The 16458-nt window shown below is 42.3% G+C and overlaps 1 protein-coding gene across 1 annotated transcript in view; it reads right to left on the bottom strand.

The window, feature by feature from the left end:
- Positions 1 to 11807, bottom strand: part of LOC128704541 (thioredoxin domain-containing protein 11) — a 45873-nt gene extending 34066 nt beyond the window's left edge. Inside the window, exons 1-2 of the mRNA XM_070079789.1 lie at positions 11481 to 11807; positions 764 to 1022 (exon numbers count right to left, since the gene is read on the bottom strand). Of these exons, the coding sequence (XP_069935890.1) occupies positions 764 to 1022; positions 11481 to 11805 (584 nt within the window). The 5' untranslated portion in view covers positions 11806 to 11807. The remainder of the gene's footprint in view (positions 1 to 763; positions 1023 to 11480) is intronic.
- Between the last annotated feature and the right edge of the window lie 4651 nt (positions 11808 to 16458).

The raw sequence follows: 16458 nt of genomic DNA, 5'->3' as shown, positions 1-16458 counted from the left end.
TACCATGAACCATACAGTGAAACACTAACCTACCATGAACCACAACATACAGTGAACCACTAACCTACCATGAACAACAACATACAGTGAACCACTAACCTACCATGAACCACAATATACAGTGAACCACTAACCTACCATGAACCACAACATACAGTGAACCACTAACCTACCATGAACAACATACAGTGAACCACTAACCTACCATGAACCACAACATACAGTGAACCACTAACCTACCATGAACCACAACATACAGTGAACCACTAACCTACCATGAACAACAACATACAGTGAACCACTAACCTACCATGAACCACAACATACAGTGAACCACTAACCTACCATGAACCACAACATACAGTGAACCACTAACCTACCATGAACCACAACATACAGTGAACCACTAACCTGCCATGAACCACAACATACAGTGAACCACTAACCTACCATGACCACAACATACAGTGAACCACTAACCTACCATGAACCACAACATACAGTGAACCACTAACCTACCATGAACCACAACATACAGTGAACCACTAACCTACCATGAACCACAACATACAGTGAACCACTAACCTACCATGAACCACAACATACAGTGAACCACTAACCTACCATGAACCACAACATACAGTGAACCACTAACCTACCATGAACCACAACATACAGTGAACCACTAACCTACCATGAACCACAACAACATACAGTGAACCACTAACCTACCATGAACCACAACATACAGTGAACCACTAACCTGCTATGAACCACAATAACTACTGCCAGTAAGAAACACAACAACTTGCAAGCCATCATAATCTTGGATCGCAGTATCATGTTGGGAGCGGCAGCAGTGATGACTGCTCTTCTCTGGGCTGCCTGCTGCTCTCTGCTCCCAGCAGAGACCTGCTGCACCTCCTGCTGGTGGTGCGGGTCTACTGGGGGGGTGTCATGGCCTGCAGCACCCTCCTCTGACCCTACATAAGGCATCCCAACACCATTGCTCTCCTCGCTCTCTGATGGAAGATTGTAAACAATGAGTTATAAGTAACACGAGAGGTGAATTTCACGTTAATTAAATAAGAGAGAATCGAAACCTTGTTATCAAAGCCTTTAAATTATCCAAGTTTATTAATCTTAAAGGAATCAAAATGTATTCCCGTGTCCAAGTTATAGATGATAGTAAATAATGAATTATAAGTAACAGAAACCTAACTCTTAAGTCAGGGGATAAAAAAGCATCATAACTATAGTATTGAAATCTCTATAATACCCATTATATAATTTAAGTACTTATTACATCTACGAATTATATTTAAGAAGTGATAAACCCGTAAGGGTCACACTGTGCTTTGAGGGGGGTAACGTAAAGCAATTAGATTCGATTTCAAGGAAAATAATTCAGATTTCCCGGATTAAGAGAACAATCTTAAAAGAATCTGAATGCTTTTCAGAGATAAGATAACTCAAGGAGAAAGTAGTTCGTCCACTTATACACTATCCAATGACCTATCATCCACTGACAAATCAAAAGCAATTCCCTTTATAAACACTTAAGATAATTGCTTCCCTCAACCTCCAGTAATTACCGATTGACAAATATATAAAATCAAAATATTTTCCACTCAGCAAAATAGTTATCTCCCGGTTAAGGAGTCAAATACACCCGCTAGAGTGGTTTATAATGATAACAGCTGCTCACACTATACTGCGCATTAGTATGACCCATACTGATTTAGCGCTTGTTAGTACAATAACACGTATTGTACAATACACTATACCTCCCAAGCGCTGTATGAGCCCCTACAGTATTATAACAGTACTGTATTATATAATAACATCAATATCATACAATACCATCAAGTTGATGTCTCGTATACATGTACGACACACGATTATCATTACTGATGGAAACGTTTCGCCCATTAGTGGCTGTATCTTGCTACAGATGATGTCTTCTGCAACTATCTTGTTGAGCTCTGGTCCACTTCTAGGGCATGACCTACTTCTATTAGTGACTCCTGCCCACTAGTATTAATGTCTGCAGCTGCTGCACCTCTACTCTCACTAAATCCATATGCTTGTTTCAGATTGATCAAGGCTGAGGTACTGACCACCTTCTATCATGACTGAAGACTGACCATCTTCTATCATGACTGAGGTACTGACCACCTATCATGACTGAAGACTGACCACCTTCTATCATGACTGAGGTACTGACCACCTTCTATCATGACTGAGGTACTGACCACCTTCTATCATGACTGAGGTACTGACCACCTTCTATCATGACTGAGGTATTGACCACCTTCTATCATGACTGAGGTACTGACCACCTTCTATCATGACTGAGGTACTGACCACCTTCTATCATGACTGAGGTACTGACCACCTTCTATCATGACTGAGGTACTGACCACCTTCTATCATGATTGAGGTACTGACCACCTTCTATCATGACTGAGGTACTGACCACCTTCTATCATGACTGAGGTACTGACCACCTTCTATCATGACCACCTTCTATCATGATTGAGGTACTGACCACCTATCATGACTGAGGTACTGACCACCTTCTATCATGACTGAGGTACTGACCACCTTCTATCATGACTGAGGTACTGACCACCTTCTATCATGACTGAGGTGCTGACCACCTATCATGACTGAGGTACTGACCACCTTCTGTCATGACTGAGGTACTGACCACCTTCTGTCATGACTGAGGTACTGACCACCTTCTATCATGACTGAGGTACTGACCACCTTCTATCATGACTGAGGTACTGACCACCTATCATGACTGAGGTACTGACCACCTTCTATCATGACTGAGGTACTGACCACCTTCTGTCATGATTGAGGTACTGACCACCTTCTATCATGACTGAGGTACTGACCACCTATCATGACTGAGGTACTGACCACCTTCTATCATGACTGAGGTACTGACTACCTTCTATCATGACTGAGGTACTGACCACCTTTTATCATGACTGAGGTACTGACCACCTTCTATCATGACTGAGGTACTGACCACCTTCTATCATGACTGAGGCACTGACCACCTTCTATCATGACTGAGGTACTGACTACCTTCTATCATGACTGAGGTACTGACCACCTTCTATCATGACTGAGATACTGACCACCTTCTATCATGACTGAGGTACTGACCACCTTCTATCATGACTGAGGTACTGACCACCTTCTATCATGACTGAGGTACTGACCACCTTCTATCATGACTGAGGTACTGACCACCTTCTATCATGATTGAGGTACTGACCACCTTCTATCATGACTGAGGTACTGACCACCTTCTATCATGACTGAGGTACTGACCACCTTCTATCATGATTGAGGTACTGACCACCTATCATGACTGAGGTACTGACCACCTTCTATCATGACTGAGGTACTGACCACCTTCTATCATAACTGAGGTACTGACCACCTTCTATCATGACTGAGGTACTGACCACCTTCTATCATGATTGAGGTACTGACCACCTTCTATCATGACTGAGGTACTGACCACCTTCTATCATGATTGAGGTACTGACCACCTATCATGACTGAGGTACTGACCACCTTCTATCATGACTGAGGTACTGACCACTTTCTATCATGACTGAGGTACTGACCACCTATCATGACTGAGGTACTGACCACCTTCTGTCATGACTGAGGTACTGACCACCTTCTGTCATGACTGAGGTACTGACCACCTTCTATCATGACTGAGGTACTGACCACCTTCTATCATGACTGAGGTACTGACCACCTATCATGACTGAGGTACTGACCACCTTCTATCATGACTGAGGTACTGACCACCTTCTGTCATGATTGAGGTACTGACCACCTTCTATCATGACTGAGGTATTGACCACCTTCTATCATGACTGAGGTACTGACCACCTTCTATCATGACTGAGGTACTGACCACCTTCTATCATGACTGAGGTACTGACCACCTATCATGACTGAGGTACTGACCACCTTCTATCATGACTGAGGTACTGACCACCTTCTATCATGACTGAGGTACTGACCACCTATCATGACTGAGGTACTGACCACCTTCTATCATGACTGAGGTACTGACTTCCTTCTATCATGACTGAGGTACTGACCACCTTCTATCATGACTGAGGTACTGACCACCTTCTATCATGACTGAGGTACTGGCCACCTTCTATCATGACTGAGGTACTGACCAACTATCATGACTGAGGCACTGACCACCTATCATGACTGAGGCACTGACCACCTATCATGACTGAGGCACTGACCACCTATCATGACTGAGGGACTGACCACCTATCATGACTGAGGCACTGACCACCTATCATGACTGAGGCACTGACCACCTATCATGACTGAGGCACTGACCACCTATCATGACTGAGGTACTGACCACCTATCATGACTGCGGGACTGACCACCTATCATGACTGAGGCACTGACCACCTATCATGACTGAGGGACTGACCACCTATCATGACTGAGGCACTGACCACCTATCATGACTGAGGGACTGACCACCTATCATGACTGAGGCACTGACCACCTATCATGACTGAGGGACTGACCACCTATCATGACTGAGGTACTGACCACCTATCATGACTGAGGGACTGACCACCTATCATGACTGAGGTACTGACCACCTATCATGACTGCGGGACTGACCACCTATCATGACTGAGGCACTGACCACCTATCATGACTGCGGGACTGACCACCTATCATGACTGAGGTACTGACCACCTATCATGACTGCGGGACTGACCACCTATCATGACTGAGGCACTGACCACCTATCATGACTGAGGCACTGACCACCTATCATGACTGAGGCACTGACCACCTATCATGGCTGAGGTACTGACCACCTATCATGACTGAGGCACTGACCACCTATCATGACTGAGGCACTGACCACCTATCATGACTGAGGGACTGACCACCTATCATGACTGAGGGACTGACCACCTATCATGACTGAGGGACTGACCACCTATCATGACTGAGGCACTGACCACCTATCATGACTGAGGGACTGACCACCTATCATGACTGAGGCACTGACCACCAAACAGTATGACTAATACCCAAGATGAGGGACCATCATGACTGAGGCCACACCTATCATGACTGAGGGACTGACCACCTATCATGACTGAGGGACTGACCACCTATCATGACTGAGGCACTCCACTATCATGACTGAGGCACTGACCACCTATCATGACTGAGGCACTGACCACCAAACAGTATGACTAATACCCAAGATGCCACCCACACCGGTCCACTAACTTGCAGGTCCAGTAAATATAAGGAAATTATACCAGCCTTACCTCCCGCCCAAGAATCGAACCCAGTCCATTCAGTTGTGACCCTCTGCTACCAGAAGATCCACATACCGTTACCTACAGATGTAACCTATCTCCCTAATTATGTATAACGAGGGAACTAGGTAATTTACGTCAGGCAGACGAAATTCGAAGCAATTTCCGTACATTGTGTATTGGAACAGTAATTTAGGGTTCTATTTTGAACAGCCAGTTCCCACGCATTTCCGGTCACTTGCCTTCAAAATGGCGGTGGAGAGGGGAGGGTCGTCCCCCTAGTAAAGGCTCTTCATCCAAGGAACAGGAGATATCTGCATGTTCCTCATATCAAACCAACTGACCTCGTGCTTCATCAGAAATAAATAATAATGATAATAATAATAACAGCAATGATAATCATAATAATAATAATAATGATAATAATAATAACAGCAATGATAATCATAATAATAATAATAATGATAATAATAATAACAGCAATGATAATCATAATAATAATAATAATAATGGTCAACAATGCTCACTTTATCACGATGAAGCTCTACACAGAGTGAAACAAAGCTCTACACATAGTGAAACATAAAGCTCTACACAGAGTGAAACATAAAGCTCTACACAGAGTGAAACATAAAGCTCTACACAGAGTGAAACAAAGCTCTACACATAGTGAAACATAAAGCTCTACACAGAGTGAAACATAAAGCTCTACACATAGTGAAACATAAAGCTCTACACAGAGTGAAACATAAAGCTCTACACAGAGTGAAACAAAGCTCTACACATAGTGAAACATAAAGCTCTACACAGAGTGAAACATAAAGCTCTACACATAGTGAAACATAAAGCTCTACACAGAGTGAAACATAAAGCTCTACACATAGTGAAACATAAAGCTCTACACAGAGTGAAACATAAAGCTCTACACAGAGTGAAACAAAGCTCTACACATAGTGAAACATAAAGCTCTACACCGAGTGAAACATAAAGCTCTACACATAGTGAAACATAAAGCTCTACACAGAGTGAAACATAAAGCTCTACACAGAGTGAAACATAAAGCTCTACACATAGTGAAACATAAAGCTCTACACAGAGTGAAACATAAAGCTCTACACAGAGTGAAACATAAAGCTCTACACAGAGTGAAACATAAAGCTCTACACAGAGTGAAACATAAAGCTCTACACAGAGTGAAACATAAAGCTCTACACAGAGTGAAACATAAAGCTCTACACAGAGTGAAACATAAAGCTCTACACAGAGTGAAACATAAAGCTCTACACAGAGTGAAACATAAAGCTCTACACAGAGTGAAACATAATGCTCTACACAGAGTGAAACATAAAGCTCTACACAGAGTGAAACATAAAGCTCTACACAGAGTGAAACATAAAGCTCTACACAGAGTGAAACATAAAGCTCTACACAGAGTGAAACATAAAGCTCTACACAGAGTGAAACATAAAGCTCTACACAGAGTGAAACATAAAGCTCTACACAGAGTGAAACATAAAGCTCTACACAGAGTGAAACATAAACACAGAGTGAAACTCTACACAGAGTGAAACATAATGCTCTACACAGAGTGAAACATAATGCTCTACACAGAGTGAAACATAAAGCTCTACACAGAGTGAAACATAAAGCTCTACACAGAGTGAAACATAAAGCTCTACACAGAGTGAAACATAAAGCTCTACACAGAGTGAAACATAAAGCTCTACACATAGTGAAACATAAAGCTCTACACAGAGTGAAACATAAAGCTCTACACAGAGTGAAACATAAAGCTCTACACAGAGTGAAACATAAAGCTCTACACAGAGTGAAACATAATGCTCTACACAGAGTGAAACATAAAGCTCTACACAGAGTGAAACATAAAGCTCTACACAGAGTGAAACATAAAGCTCTACACAGAGTGAAACATAAAGCTCTACACAGAGTGAAACATAATGCTCTACACAGAGTGAAACATAAAGCTCTACACAGAGTGAAACATAATGCTCTACACAGAGTGAAACATAAAGCTCTACACAGAGTGAAACATAATGCTCTACACAGAGTGAAACATAAAGCTCTACACAGTGTGAAACATAAAGCTCTACACAGAGTGAAACATAATGCTCTACACAGAGTGAAACATAAAGCTCTACACAGAGTGAAACATAATGCTCTACACAGAGTGAAACATAAAGCTCTACACAGTGTGAAACATAAAGCTCTACACAGAGTGAAACATAAAGCTCTACACAGAGTGAAACATAATGCTCTACACAGAGTGAAACATAAAGCTCTACACAGAGTGAAACATAATGCTCGAAAGAAACCCAAAGTATTTCTTCTCCTATGCCAAATCAAAATCGAGAACAACGTCCAGTATTGGGCCCCTACTTAAACAAGATGGGTCCTACACAGATGACAGCAAGGAAATGAGTGAGCTACTCAAGTCCCAATATGACTCAGTTTTTAGCAAGCCGCTAACCAGACTGAGAGTCGAAGATCAAAATGAATTTTTTATGAGAGAGCCACAAAATTTGATTAACACAAGCCTATCCGATGTTATCCTGACGCCAAATGACTTCGAACAGGCGATAAATGACATGCCCATGCACTCTGCCCCAGGGCCAGACTCATGGAACTCTGTGTTCATCAAGAACTGCAAGAAGCCCCTATCACGAGCCTTTTCCATCCTATGGAGAGGGAGCATGGACACGGGGGTCGTCCCTCAGTTACTAAAAACAACAGACATAGCCCCACTCCACAAAGGGGGCAGTAAAGCAACAGCAAAGAACTACAGACCAATAGCACTAACATCCCATATCATAAAAATCTTTGAAAGGGTCCTAAGAAGCAAGATCACCACCCATCTAGAAACCCATCAGTTACACAACCCAGGGCAACATGGGTTTAGAACAGGTCGCTCCTGTCTGTCTCAACTACTGGATCACTACGACAAGGTCCTAAATGCACTAGAAGACAAAAAGAATGCAGATGTAATATATACAGACTTTGCAAAAGCCTTCGACAAGTGTGACCATGGCGTAATAGCGCACAAAATGCGCGCTAAAGGAATAACAGGAAAAGTTGGTCGATGGATCTATAATTTCCTCACTAACAGAACACAGAGAGTAGTCGTCAACAGAGTAAAGTCCGAGGCAGCTACGGTGAAAAGCTCTGTTCCACAAGGCACAGTACTAGCTCCCATCTTGTTCCTCATCCTCATATCCGACATAGACAAGGATGTCAGCCACAGCACCGTGTCTTCCTTTGCAGATGACACCCGAATCTGCATGACAGTGTCTTCCATTGCAGACACTGCAAGGCTCCAGGCGGACATCAACCAAATCTTTCAGTGGGCTGCAGAAAACAATATGAAGTTCAACGATGAGAAATTTCAATTACTCAGATATGGTAAACATGAGGAAATTAAATCTTCATCAGAGTACAAAACAAATTCTGGCCACAAAATAGAGCGAAACACCAACGTCAAAGACCTGGGAGTGATTATGTCGGAGGATCTCACCTTCAAGGACCATAACATTGTATCAATCGCATCTGCTAGAAAAATGACAGGATGGATAATGAGAACCTTCAAAACTAGGGAGGCCAAGCCCATGATGACACTCTTCAGGTCACTTGTTCTATCTAGGCTGGAATATTGCTGCACTCTAACAGCACCTTTCAAGGCAGGTGAAATTGCCGACCTAGAAAATGTACAGAGAACTTTCACGGCGCGCATAACGGAGATAAAACACCTCAATTACTGGGAGCGCTTGAGGTTTCTAAACCTGTATTCCCTGGAACGCAGGAGGGAGAGATACATGATTATATACACCTGGAAAATCCTAGAGGGACTAGTACCGAACTTGCACACGAAAATCACTCACTACGAAAGCAAAAGACTTGGCAGACGATGCACCATCCCCCCAATGAAAAGCAGGGGTGTCACTAGCACGTTAAGAGACCATACAATAAGTGTCAGGGGACCGAGACTGTTCAACTGCCTCCCAGCATACATAAGGGGGATTACCAACAGACCCCTGGCAGTCTTCAAGCTGGCACTGGACAAGCACCTAAAGGCAGTTCCTGATCAGCCGGGCTGTGGCTCGTACGTTGGTTTGCGTGCAGCCAGCAGCAACAGCCTGGTTGATCAGGCGCTGATCCACCAGGAGGCCTGGTCACAGACCGGGCCGCGGGGGCGTTGACCCCCGAAACTCTCTCCAGGTAAACTCCAGGTACACAGAGTGAAACATAAAGCTCTACACAGAGTGAAACATAATGCTCTACACAGAGTGAAACATAAAGCTCTACACAGAGTGAAACATAAAGCTCTACACAGAGTGAAACTTAAAGCTCTACACAGTGAAACTTAAAGCTCTACACAGTGAAACATAAAGCTCTACAGTGTGAAACATAAAGCTCTACACATAGTGAAACATAAAGCTCTACACATAGTGAAACATAAAGCTCTACACATAGTGAAACATAAAGCTCTACACAGAGTGAAACATAAAGCTCTACACAGAGTGAAACATAATGCTCTACACAGAGTGAAACATAAAGCTCTACACATAGTGAAACATAAAGCTCTACACATAGTGAAACATAAAGCTCTACACATAGTGAAACATAAAGCTCTACACATAGTGAAACATAAAGCTCTACACAGAGTGAAACATAAAGCTCTACACAGAGTGAAACATAAAGCTCTACACAGAGTGAAACATAATGCTCTACACAGAGTGAAACATAAAGCTCTACACAGAGTGAAACATAATGCTCTACACAGAGTGAAACATAAAGCTCTACACAGAGTGAAACATAATGCTCTACACAGAGTGAAACATAAAGCTCTACACAGAGTGAAACATAAAGCTCTACACAGAGTGAAACATAAAGCTCTACACAGTGAAACATAAAGCTCTACAGTGTGAAACATAAAGCTCTACACATAGTGAAACATAAAGCTCTACACATAGTGAAACATAAAGCTCTACACATAGTGAAACATAAAGCTCTACACAGAGTGAAACATAAAGCTCTACACAGAGTGAAACATAATGCTCTACACAGAGTGAAACATAAAGCTCTACACAGAGTGAAACATAAAGCTCTACACAGAGTGAAACATAAAGCTCTACACATAGTGAAACATAAAGCTCTACACATAGTGAAACATAAAGCTCTACACATAGTGAAACATAAAGCTCTACACAGAGTGAAACATAAAGCTCTGCACAGTGTGAAACATAAAGCTCTACACAGTGTGAAACATAAAGCTCTACACATAGTGAAACATAAAGCTCTATACATAGTGAAACATAAAGCTCTACACAGAGTGAAACATAAAGCTCTACACAGAGTGAAACATAAAGCTCTACACAGTGAAACATAAAGCTCTACACATAGTGAAACATAAAGCTCTACACATAGTGAAACATAAAGCTCTACACAGAGTGAAACAAAGCTCTACACAGTGTGAAACATAAAGATCTACACAGAGTGAAACATAAAGCTCTACACATAGTGAAACATAAAGTTCTACACATAGTGAAACATAAAGCTCTACACAGAGTGAAACATAATGCTCTACACAGAGTGAAACATAAAGCTCTACACAGAGTGAAACATAAAGCTCTACACAGAGTGAAACATAAAGCTCTACAGTGTGAAACATAAAGCTCTACACAGTGTGAAACATAAAGCTCTACACAGAGTGAAACATAAAGCTCTACACAGAGTGAAACATAAAGCTCTACACAGTGTGAAACATAAAGCTCTACACAGAGTGAAACATAAAGCTCTACAGAGTGAAACATAAAGCTCTACACAGTGCGAAACATAAAGCTCTACACAGTGAAACATAAAGCTCTACACAGTGTGAAACAAAGCTCTACACAGTGTGAAACATAAAGCTCTACACAGTGTGAAACATAAAGCTCTACACAGAGTGAAACAAAGCTCTACACAGAGTGAAACATAACTTTATAAAGCTCTGCGCAATAAAACATAACTTGATAAAGCTCTACAAAGTGAAACATAACTTAATAGAGCTCTACAGAGTGAAACAACTTGACAAGAGCTCTACAAGCAGTATGACACTATACTCACCTGTTATACAGTCTGTGCACTCTGAGTGTGCACTGTGGTGGTGTAGTGCACCTGTCATGCACTCTGGGTGCACACTGTGGCGTAGTGAACCTGTCACGCACTCTTGGGTGCACAGTGGCGTAGTGCACCTGTCACGCACTCTTGGGTGCACACTGTAGTGGTGCATGGGCAAGACGTCAGTTAAGGGTTTCACTGGAGTCTTCAGCTCACTCTTCGCTGAGGCTTCCTGTATTGGAAACCCCACAACAGCTGTGCTCACCCACCAGTGTTTGCAGGGGGTTGAGTCACTCACTCCTGCATCTTCCTTAATGGCTTCCAATTTCATCAATATACATAGGTGTTGTACATGTGCTTTGTTCATCAATAAAGGTAGCCAGGTGTTGTAAGATAAGATAAGATAAGATTTCGTTGGGATTTTTAACCCCGGAGGGTTAGCCACCCAGGATAACCCAAGAAAGTCAGTGCGTCATCGAGGACTGTCTAACTTATTTCCATTGTGGTCCTTAATCTTGTCCCCCAGGATGCCACCCACACCAGTCGACTAACACCCAGGTACCTATTTGCTGCTAGGTGAACAGGAGAACAGGTGTAAGGAAACGTGTCGAAATGTTTCCACCCGCCGGGAATCGAACCCGGGCTCTCCGTGTGTGAAGCGGAAGCTTTAGCCACCAGGTGCTGTACCCATCTTATCAATGAAGTACAGTAGTGCCCTAGTATCTACGGGTGATACATTCCATTTATTATTATTATAATCAAGGGGGAAGCGCTAAACCCGGAGGATTATACAGCGCCTGGGGGGGGGGATGTGGAAGGCATTCAGGCTTAATTCGGGGAACTGGAGCACAGATCCAATTCCCTAAATCAAGTGCCCCTCACCAACATCAAGGAACCTTCCTTGAGGGGATACATTCCAAGACGTGCTGTGGATACCCGCAACCCTGGATAGAAACAAACCCTATATATGTGGTTTTTCCTTTACCTACATAACTACGATAAACCTTGATAAATTATACACAATAAGTGGAGAATTATCACTTTTCACTGATGGGAAGAACTTCACAGATTCTCTTAGACTTTGAAGAACTGCGACCATCACTTGGCCCCTCAAGGAAGGTTCCTTGATGTTGGTGAGGGGCTCTTGATTTAGGGAATTGGATCTGTGCTCCAGTTCCCCAAATTAAGCCTGAATGCCTTCCGCATCCTCCCCCCAGGCGCTGTATAATCCTCCGGGTTTAGCGTGGGGGGAAATAAATGGGATTAAATCTGGAGTATCTGCGAGAGTTAGAGCAAAGGAAGGGGTAGCAGTAATGTTAAATGATCAGTTATGGAAGGAGAAAAGAGAATATGAATGTGTAAATTCAAGAATTATGTGGATTAAAGTAAAGGTTGGATGCGAGAAGTGGGTCATAATAAGCGTGTATGCACCTGGAGAAGAGAGGAATGCAGAGGAGAGAGAGAGATTTTGGGAGATGTTAAGTGAATGTATAGGAGCCTTTGAACCAAGTGAGAGAGTAATTGTGGTAGGGGACCTGAATGCTAAAGTAGGAGAAACTTTTAGAGAGGGTGTGGTAGGTAAGTTTGGGGTGCCAGATGTAAATGATAATGGGAGCCCTTTGATTGAACTTTGTATAGAAAGGGGTTTAGTTATAGGTAATACATATTTTAAGAAAAAGAGGATAAATAAGTATACAAGATATGATGTAGGGCGAAATGACAGTAGTTTGTTGGATTATGTATTGGTAGATAAAAGACTGCTGAGTAGACTTCAGGATGTACATGTTTATAGAGGGGCCACAGATATATCAGATCACTTTCTAGTTGTAGCTACACTGAGAGTAAAAGGTAGATGGGATACAAGGAGAATAGAAGCATCAGGGAAGAGAGAGGTGAAGGTTTATAAACTAAAAGAGGAGGCAGTTAGGGTAAGATATAAACAGCTATTGGAGGATAGATGGGCTAATGAGAGCATAGGCAATGGGGTCGAAGAGGTATGGGGTAGGTTTAAAAATGTAGTGTTAGAGTGTTCAGCAGAAGTTTGTGGTTACAGGAAAGTGGGTGCAGGAGGGAAGAGGAGCGATTGGTGGAATGATGATGTAAAGAGAGTAGTAAGGGAGAAAAAGTTAGCATATGAGAAGTTTTTACAAAGTAGAAGTGATGCAAGGAGGGAAGAGTATATGGAGAAAAAGAGAGAGGTTAAGAGAGTGGTGAAGCAATGTAAAAAGAGAGCAAATGAGAGTGGGTGAGATGTTATCAACAAATTTTGTTGAAAATAAGAAAAAGTTTTGGAGTGAGATTAACAAGTTAAGAAAGCCTAGAGAACAAATGGATTTGTCAGTTAAAAATAGGAGAGGAGAGTTATTAAATGGAGAGTAGAGGTATTGGGAAGATGGAGGGAATATTTTGAGGAATTGTTAAATGTTGATGAAGATAGGGAAGCTGTGATTTCGTGTATAGGGCAAGGAGGAATAACATCTTGTAGGAGTGAGGAAGAGCCAGTTGTGAGTGTGGGGGAAGTTCGTGAGGCAGTAGGTAAAATGAAAGGGGGTAAGGCAGCCGGGATTGATGGGATAAAGATAGAAATGTTAAAAGCAGGTGGGGATATAGTTTTGGAGTGGTTGGTGCAATTATTTAATAAATGTATGGAAGAGGGTATGGTACCTAGGGATTGGCAGAGAGCATGCATAGTTCCTTTGTATAAAGGCAAAGGGGATAAAAGAGAGTGCAAAAATTATAGGGGGATAAGTCTGTTGAGTGTACCTGGTAAAGTGTATGGTAGAGTTATAATTGAAAGAATTAAGAGTAAGACGGAGAATAGGATAGCAGATGAACAAGGAGGCTTTAGGAAAGGTAGGGGGTGTGTGGACCAGGTGTTTACAGTGAAACATATAAGTGAACAGTATTTAGATAAGGCTAAAGAGGTCTTTGTGGCATTTATGGATTTGGAAAAGGCGTATGACAGGGTGGATAGGGGGGCAATGTGGCAGATGTTGCAAGTGTATGGTGTAGGAGGTAGGTTACTGAAAGCAGTGAAGAGTTTTTACGAGGATAGTGAGGCTCAAGTTAGAGTATGTAGGAAAGAGGGAAATTTTTTCCCAGTAAAAGTAGGCCTTAGACAAGGATGTGTGATGTCACCGTGGTTGTTTAATATATTTATAGATGGGGTTGTAAGAGAAGTAAATGCGAGGGTCTTGGCAAGAGGCGTGGAGTTAAAAGATAAAGAATCACACACAAAGTGGGAGTTGTCACAGCTGCTCTTTGCTGATGACACTGTGCTCTTGGGTGATTCTGAAGAGAAGTTGCAGAGATTGGTGGATGAATTTGGTAGGGTGTGCAAAAGAAGAAAATTAAAGGTGAATACAGGAAAGAGTAAGGTTATGAGGATAACAAAAAGATTAGGTGATGAAAGATTGAATATCAGATTGGAGGGAGAGAGTATGGAGGAGGTGAACGTATTCAGATATTTGGGAGTGGACGTGTCAGCGAATGGGTCTATGAAAGATGAGGTGAATCATAGAATTGATGAGGGAAAAAGAGTGAGTGGTGCACTTAGGAGTCTGTGGAGACAAAGAACTTTGTCCTTGGAGGCAAAGAGGGGAATGTATGAGAGTATAGTTTTACCAACGCTCTTATATGGGTGTGAAGCGTGGGTGATGAATGTTGCAGCGAGGAGAAGGCTGGAGGCAGTGGAGATGTCATGTCTGAGGGCAATGTGTGGTGTGAATATAATGCAGAGAATTCGTAGTTTGGAAGTTAGGAGGAGGTGCGGGATTACCAAAACTGTTGTCCAGAGGGCTGAGGAAGGGTTGTTGAGGTGGTTCGGACATGTAGAGAGAATGGAGTGAAACAGAATGACTTCAAGAGTGTATCAGTCTGTAGTGGAAGGAAGGCGGGGTAGGGGTCGGCCTAGGAAAGGTTGGAGGGAGGGGGTAAAGGAGGTTTTGTGTGCGAGGGGCTTGGACTTCCAGCAGGCATGCATGAGCGTGTTTGATAGGAGTGAATGGAGACAAATGGTTTTTAATACTTGACGTGCTGTTGGAGTGTGAGCAAAGTAACATTTATGAAGGGATTCAGGGAAACCGGCAGGCCGGACTTGAGTCCTGGAGATGGGAAGTACAGTGCCTGCACTCTGAAGGAGGGGTGTTAATGTTGCAGTTTAAAAACTGTAGTGTAAAGCACCCTTCTGGCAAGACAGTGATGGAGTGAATGATGGTGAAAGTTTTTCTTTTTCGGGCCACCCTGCCTTGGTGGGAATCGGCCAGTGTGATAATAAAAATAATAATGCGACCATCACTACTTTTGTACTCTTTGGCCATTATTAAGGAAAATTAAGAGTTATTTTTGGATCATGGTAAACCATGCATTTATGAATTTGGAAAAGGCATATGATATGGTAGACAGGGGAGCAATGTGGGAGATTTTCCAAATGTATGGAACAGGTGGTAGGTTACTTCAAACTTAAAATTCTTTCAACTTCATTGTTTTAAATTGTGCTAAATTGTAATATTGTACTACACTGTAATTGCCTTATGAATCTTAAGTTAGTCTAAGTTTGCCCGAAATGCTCTGCATGTAAAGGGACTTTTGGCAAGTTCACCAAATTGTTACATTCCTTCATGGAAATATAAACACATATGCAGTATAATGTGATCCTTTATTGACTACGTTTCGCCCACACAGTGGGCTTTTTCAAGTCTGTTTGTGACTTGAAAAAGCCCACTGTGTGGGCGAAACGTAGTCAATAAAGGATCACATTATACTGCATATGTGTTTATATTTCCATTGTGTCGGTATTTTATACCATTTATTTCCATACACTCCTTCATACAAACATGTATCATGTAAAGTAAAAGGACACAAGTGCAACTAATGTGACGTTTTACTGTGGCAACGTTTCGCTCTCCAGGAGCTCCTGGAGAGCGAAACGTTGCCACAATAAAATGCCACATTAGTTGCACTAATGTCCTTTTACTTTACATAT

Source organism: Cherax quadricarinatus, unplaced genomic scaffold (genome assembly GCF_038502225.1).
Source record: "Cherax quadricarinatus isolate ZL_2023a unplaced genomic scaffold, ASM3850222v1 Contig16, whole genome shotgun sequence".
Classification (NCBI taxonomy): Eukaryota; Metazoa; Arthropoda; class Malacostraca; order Decapoda; family Parastacidae; genus Cherax; species Cherax quadricarinatus.
Note: the sequence above shows the minus strand (reverse complement) of the source record. Positions and strands in the feature narration are given on the sequence as shown.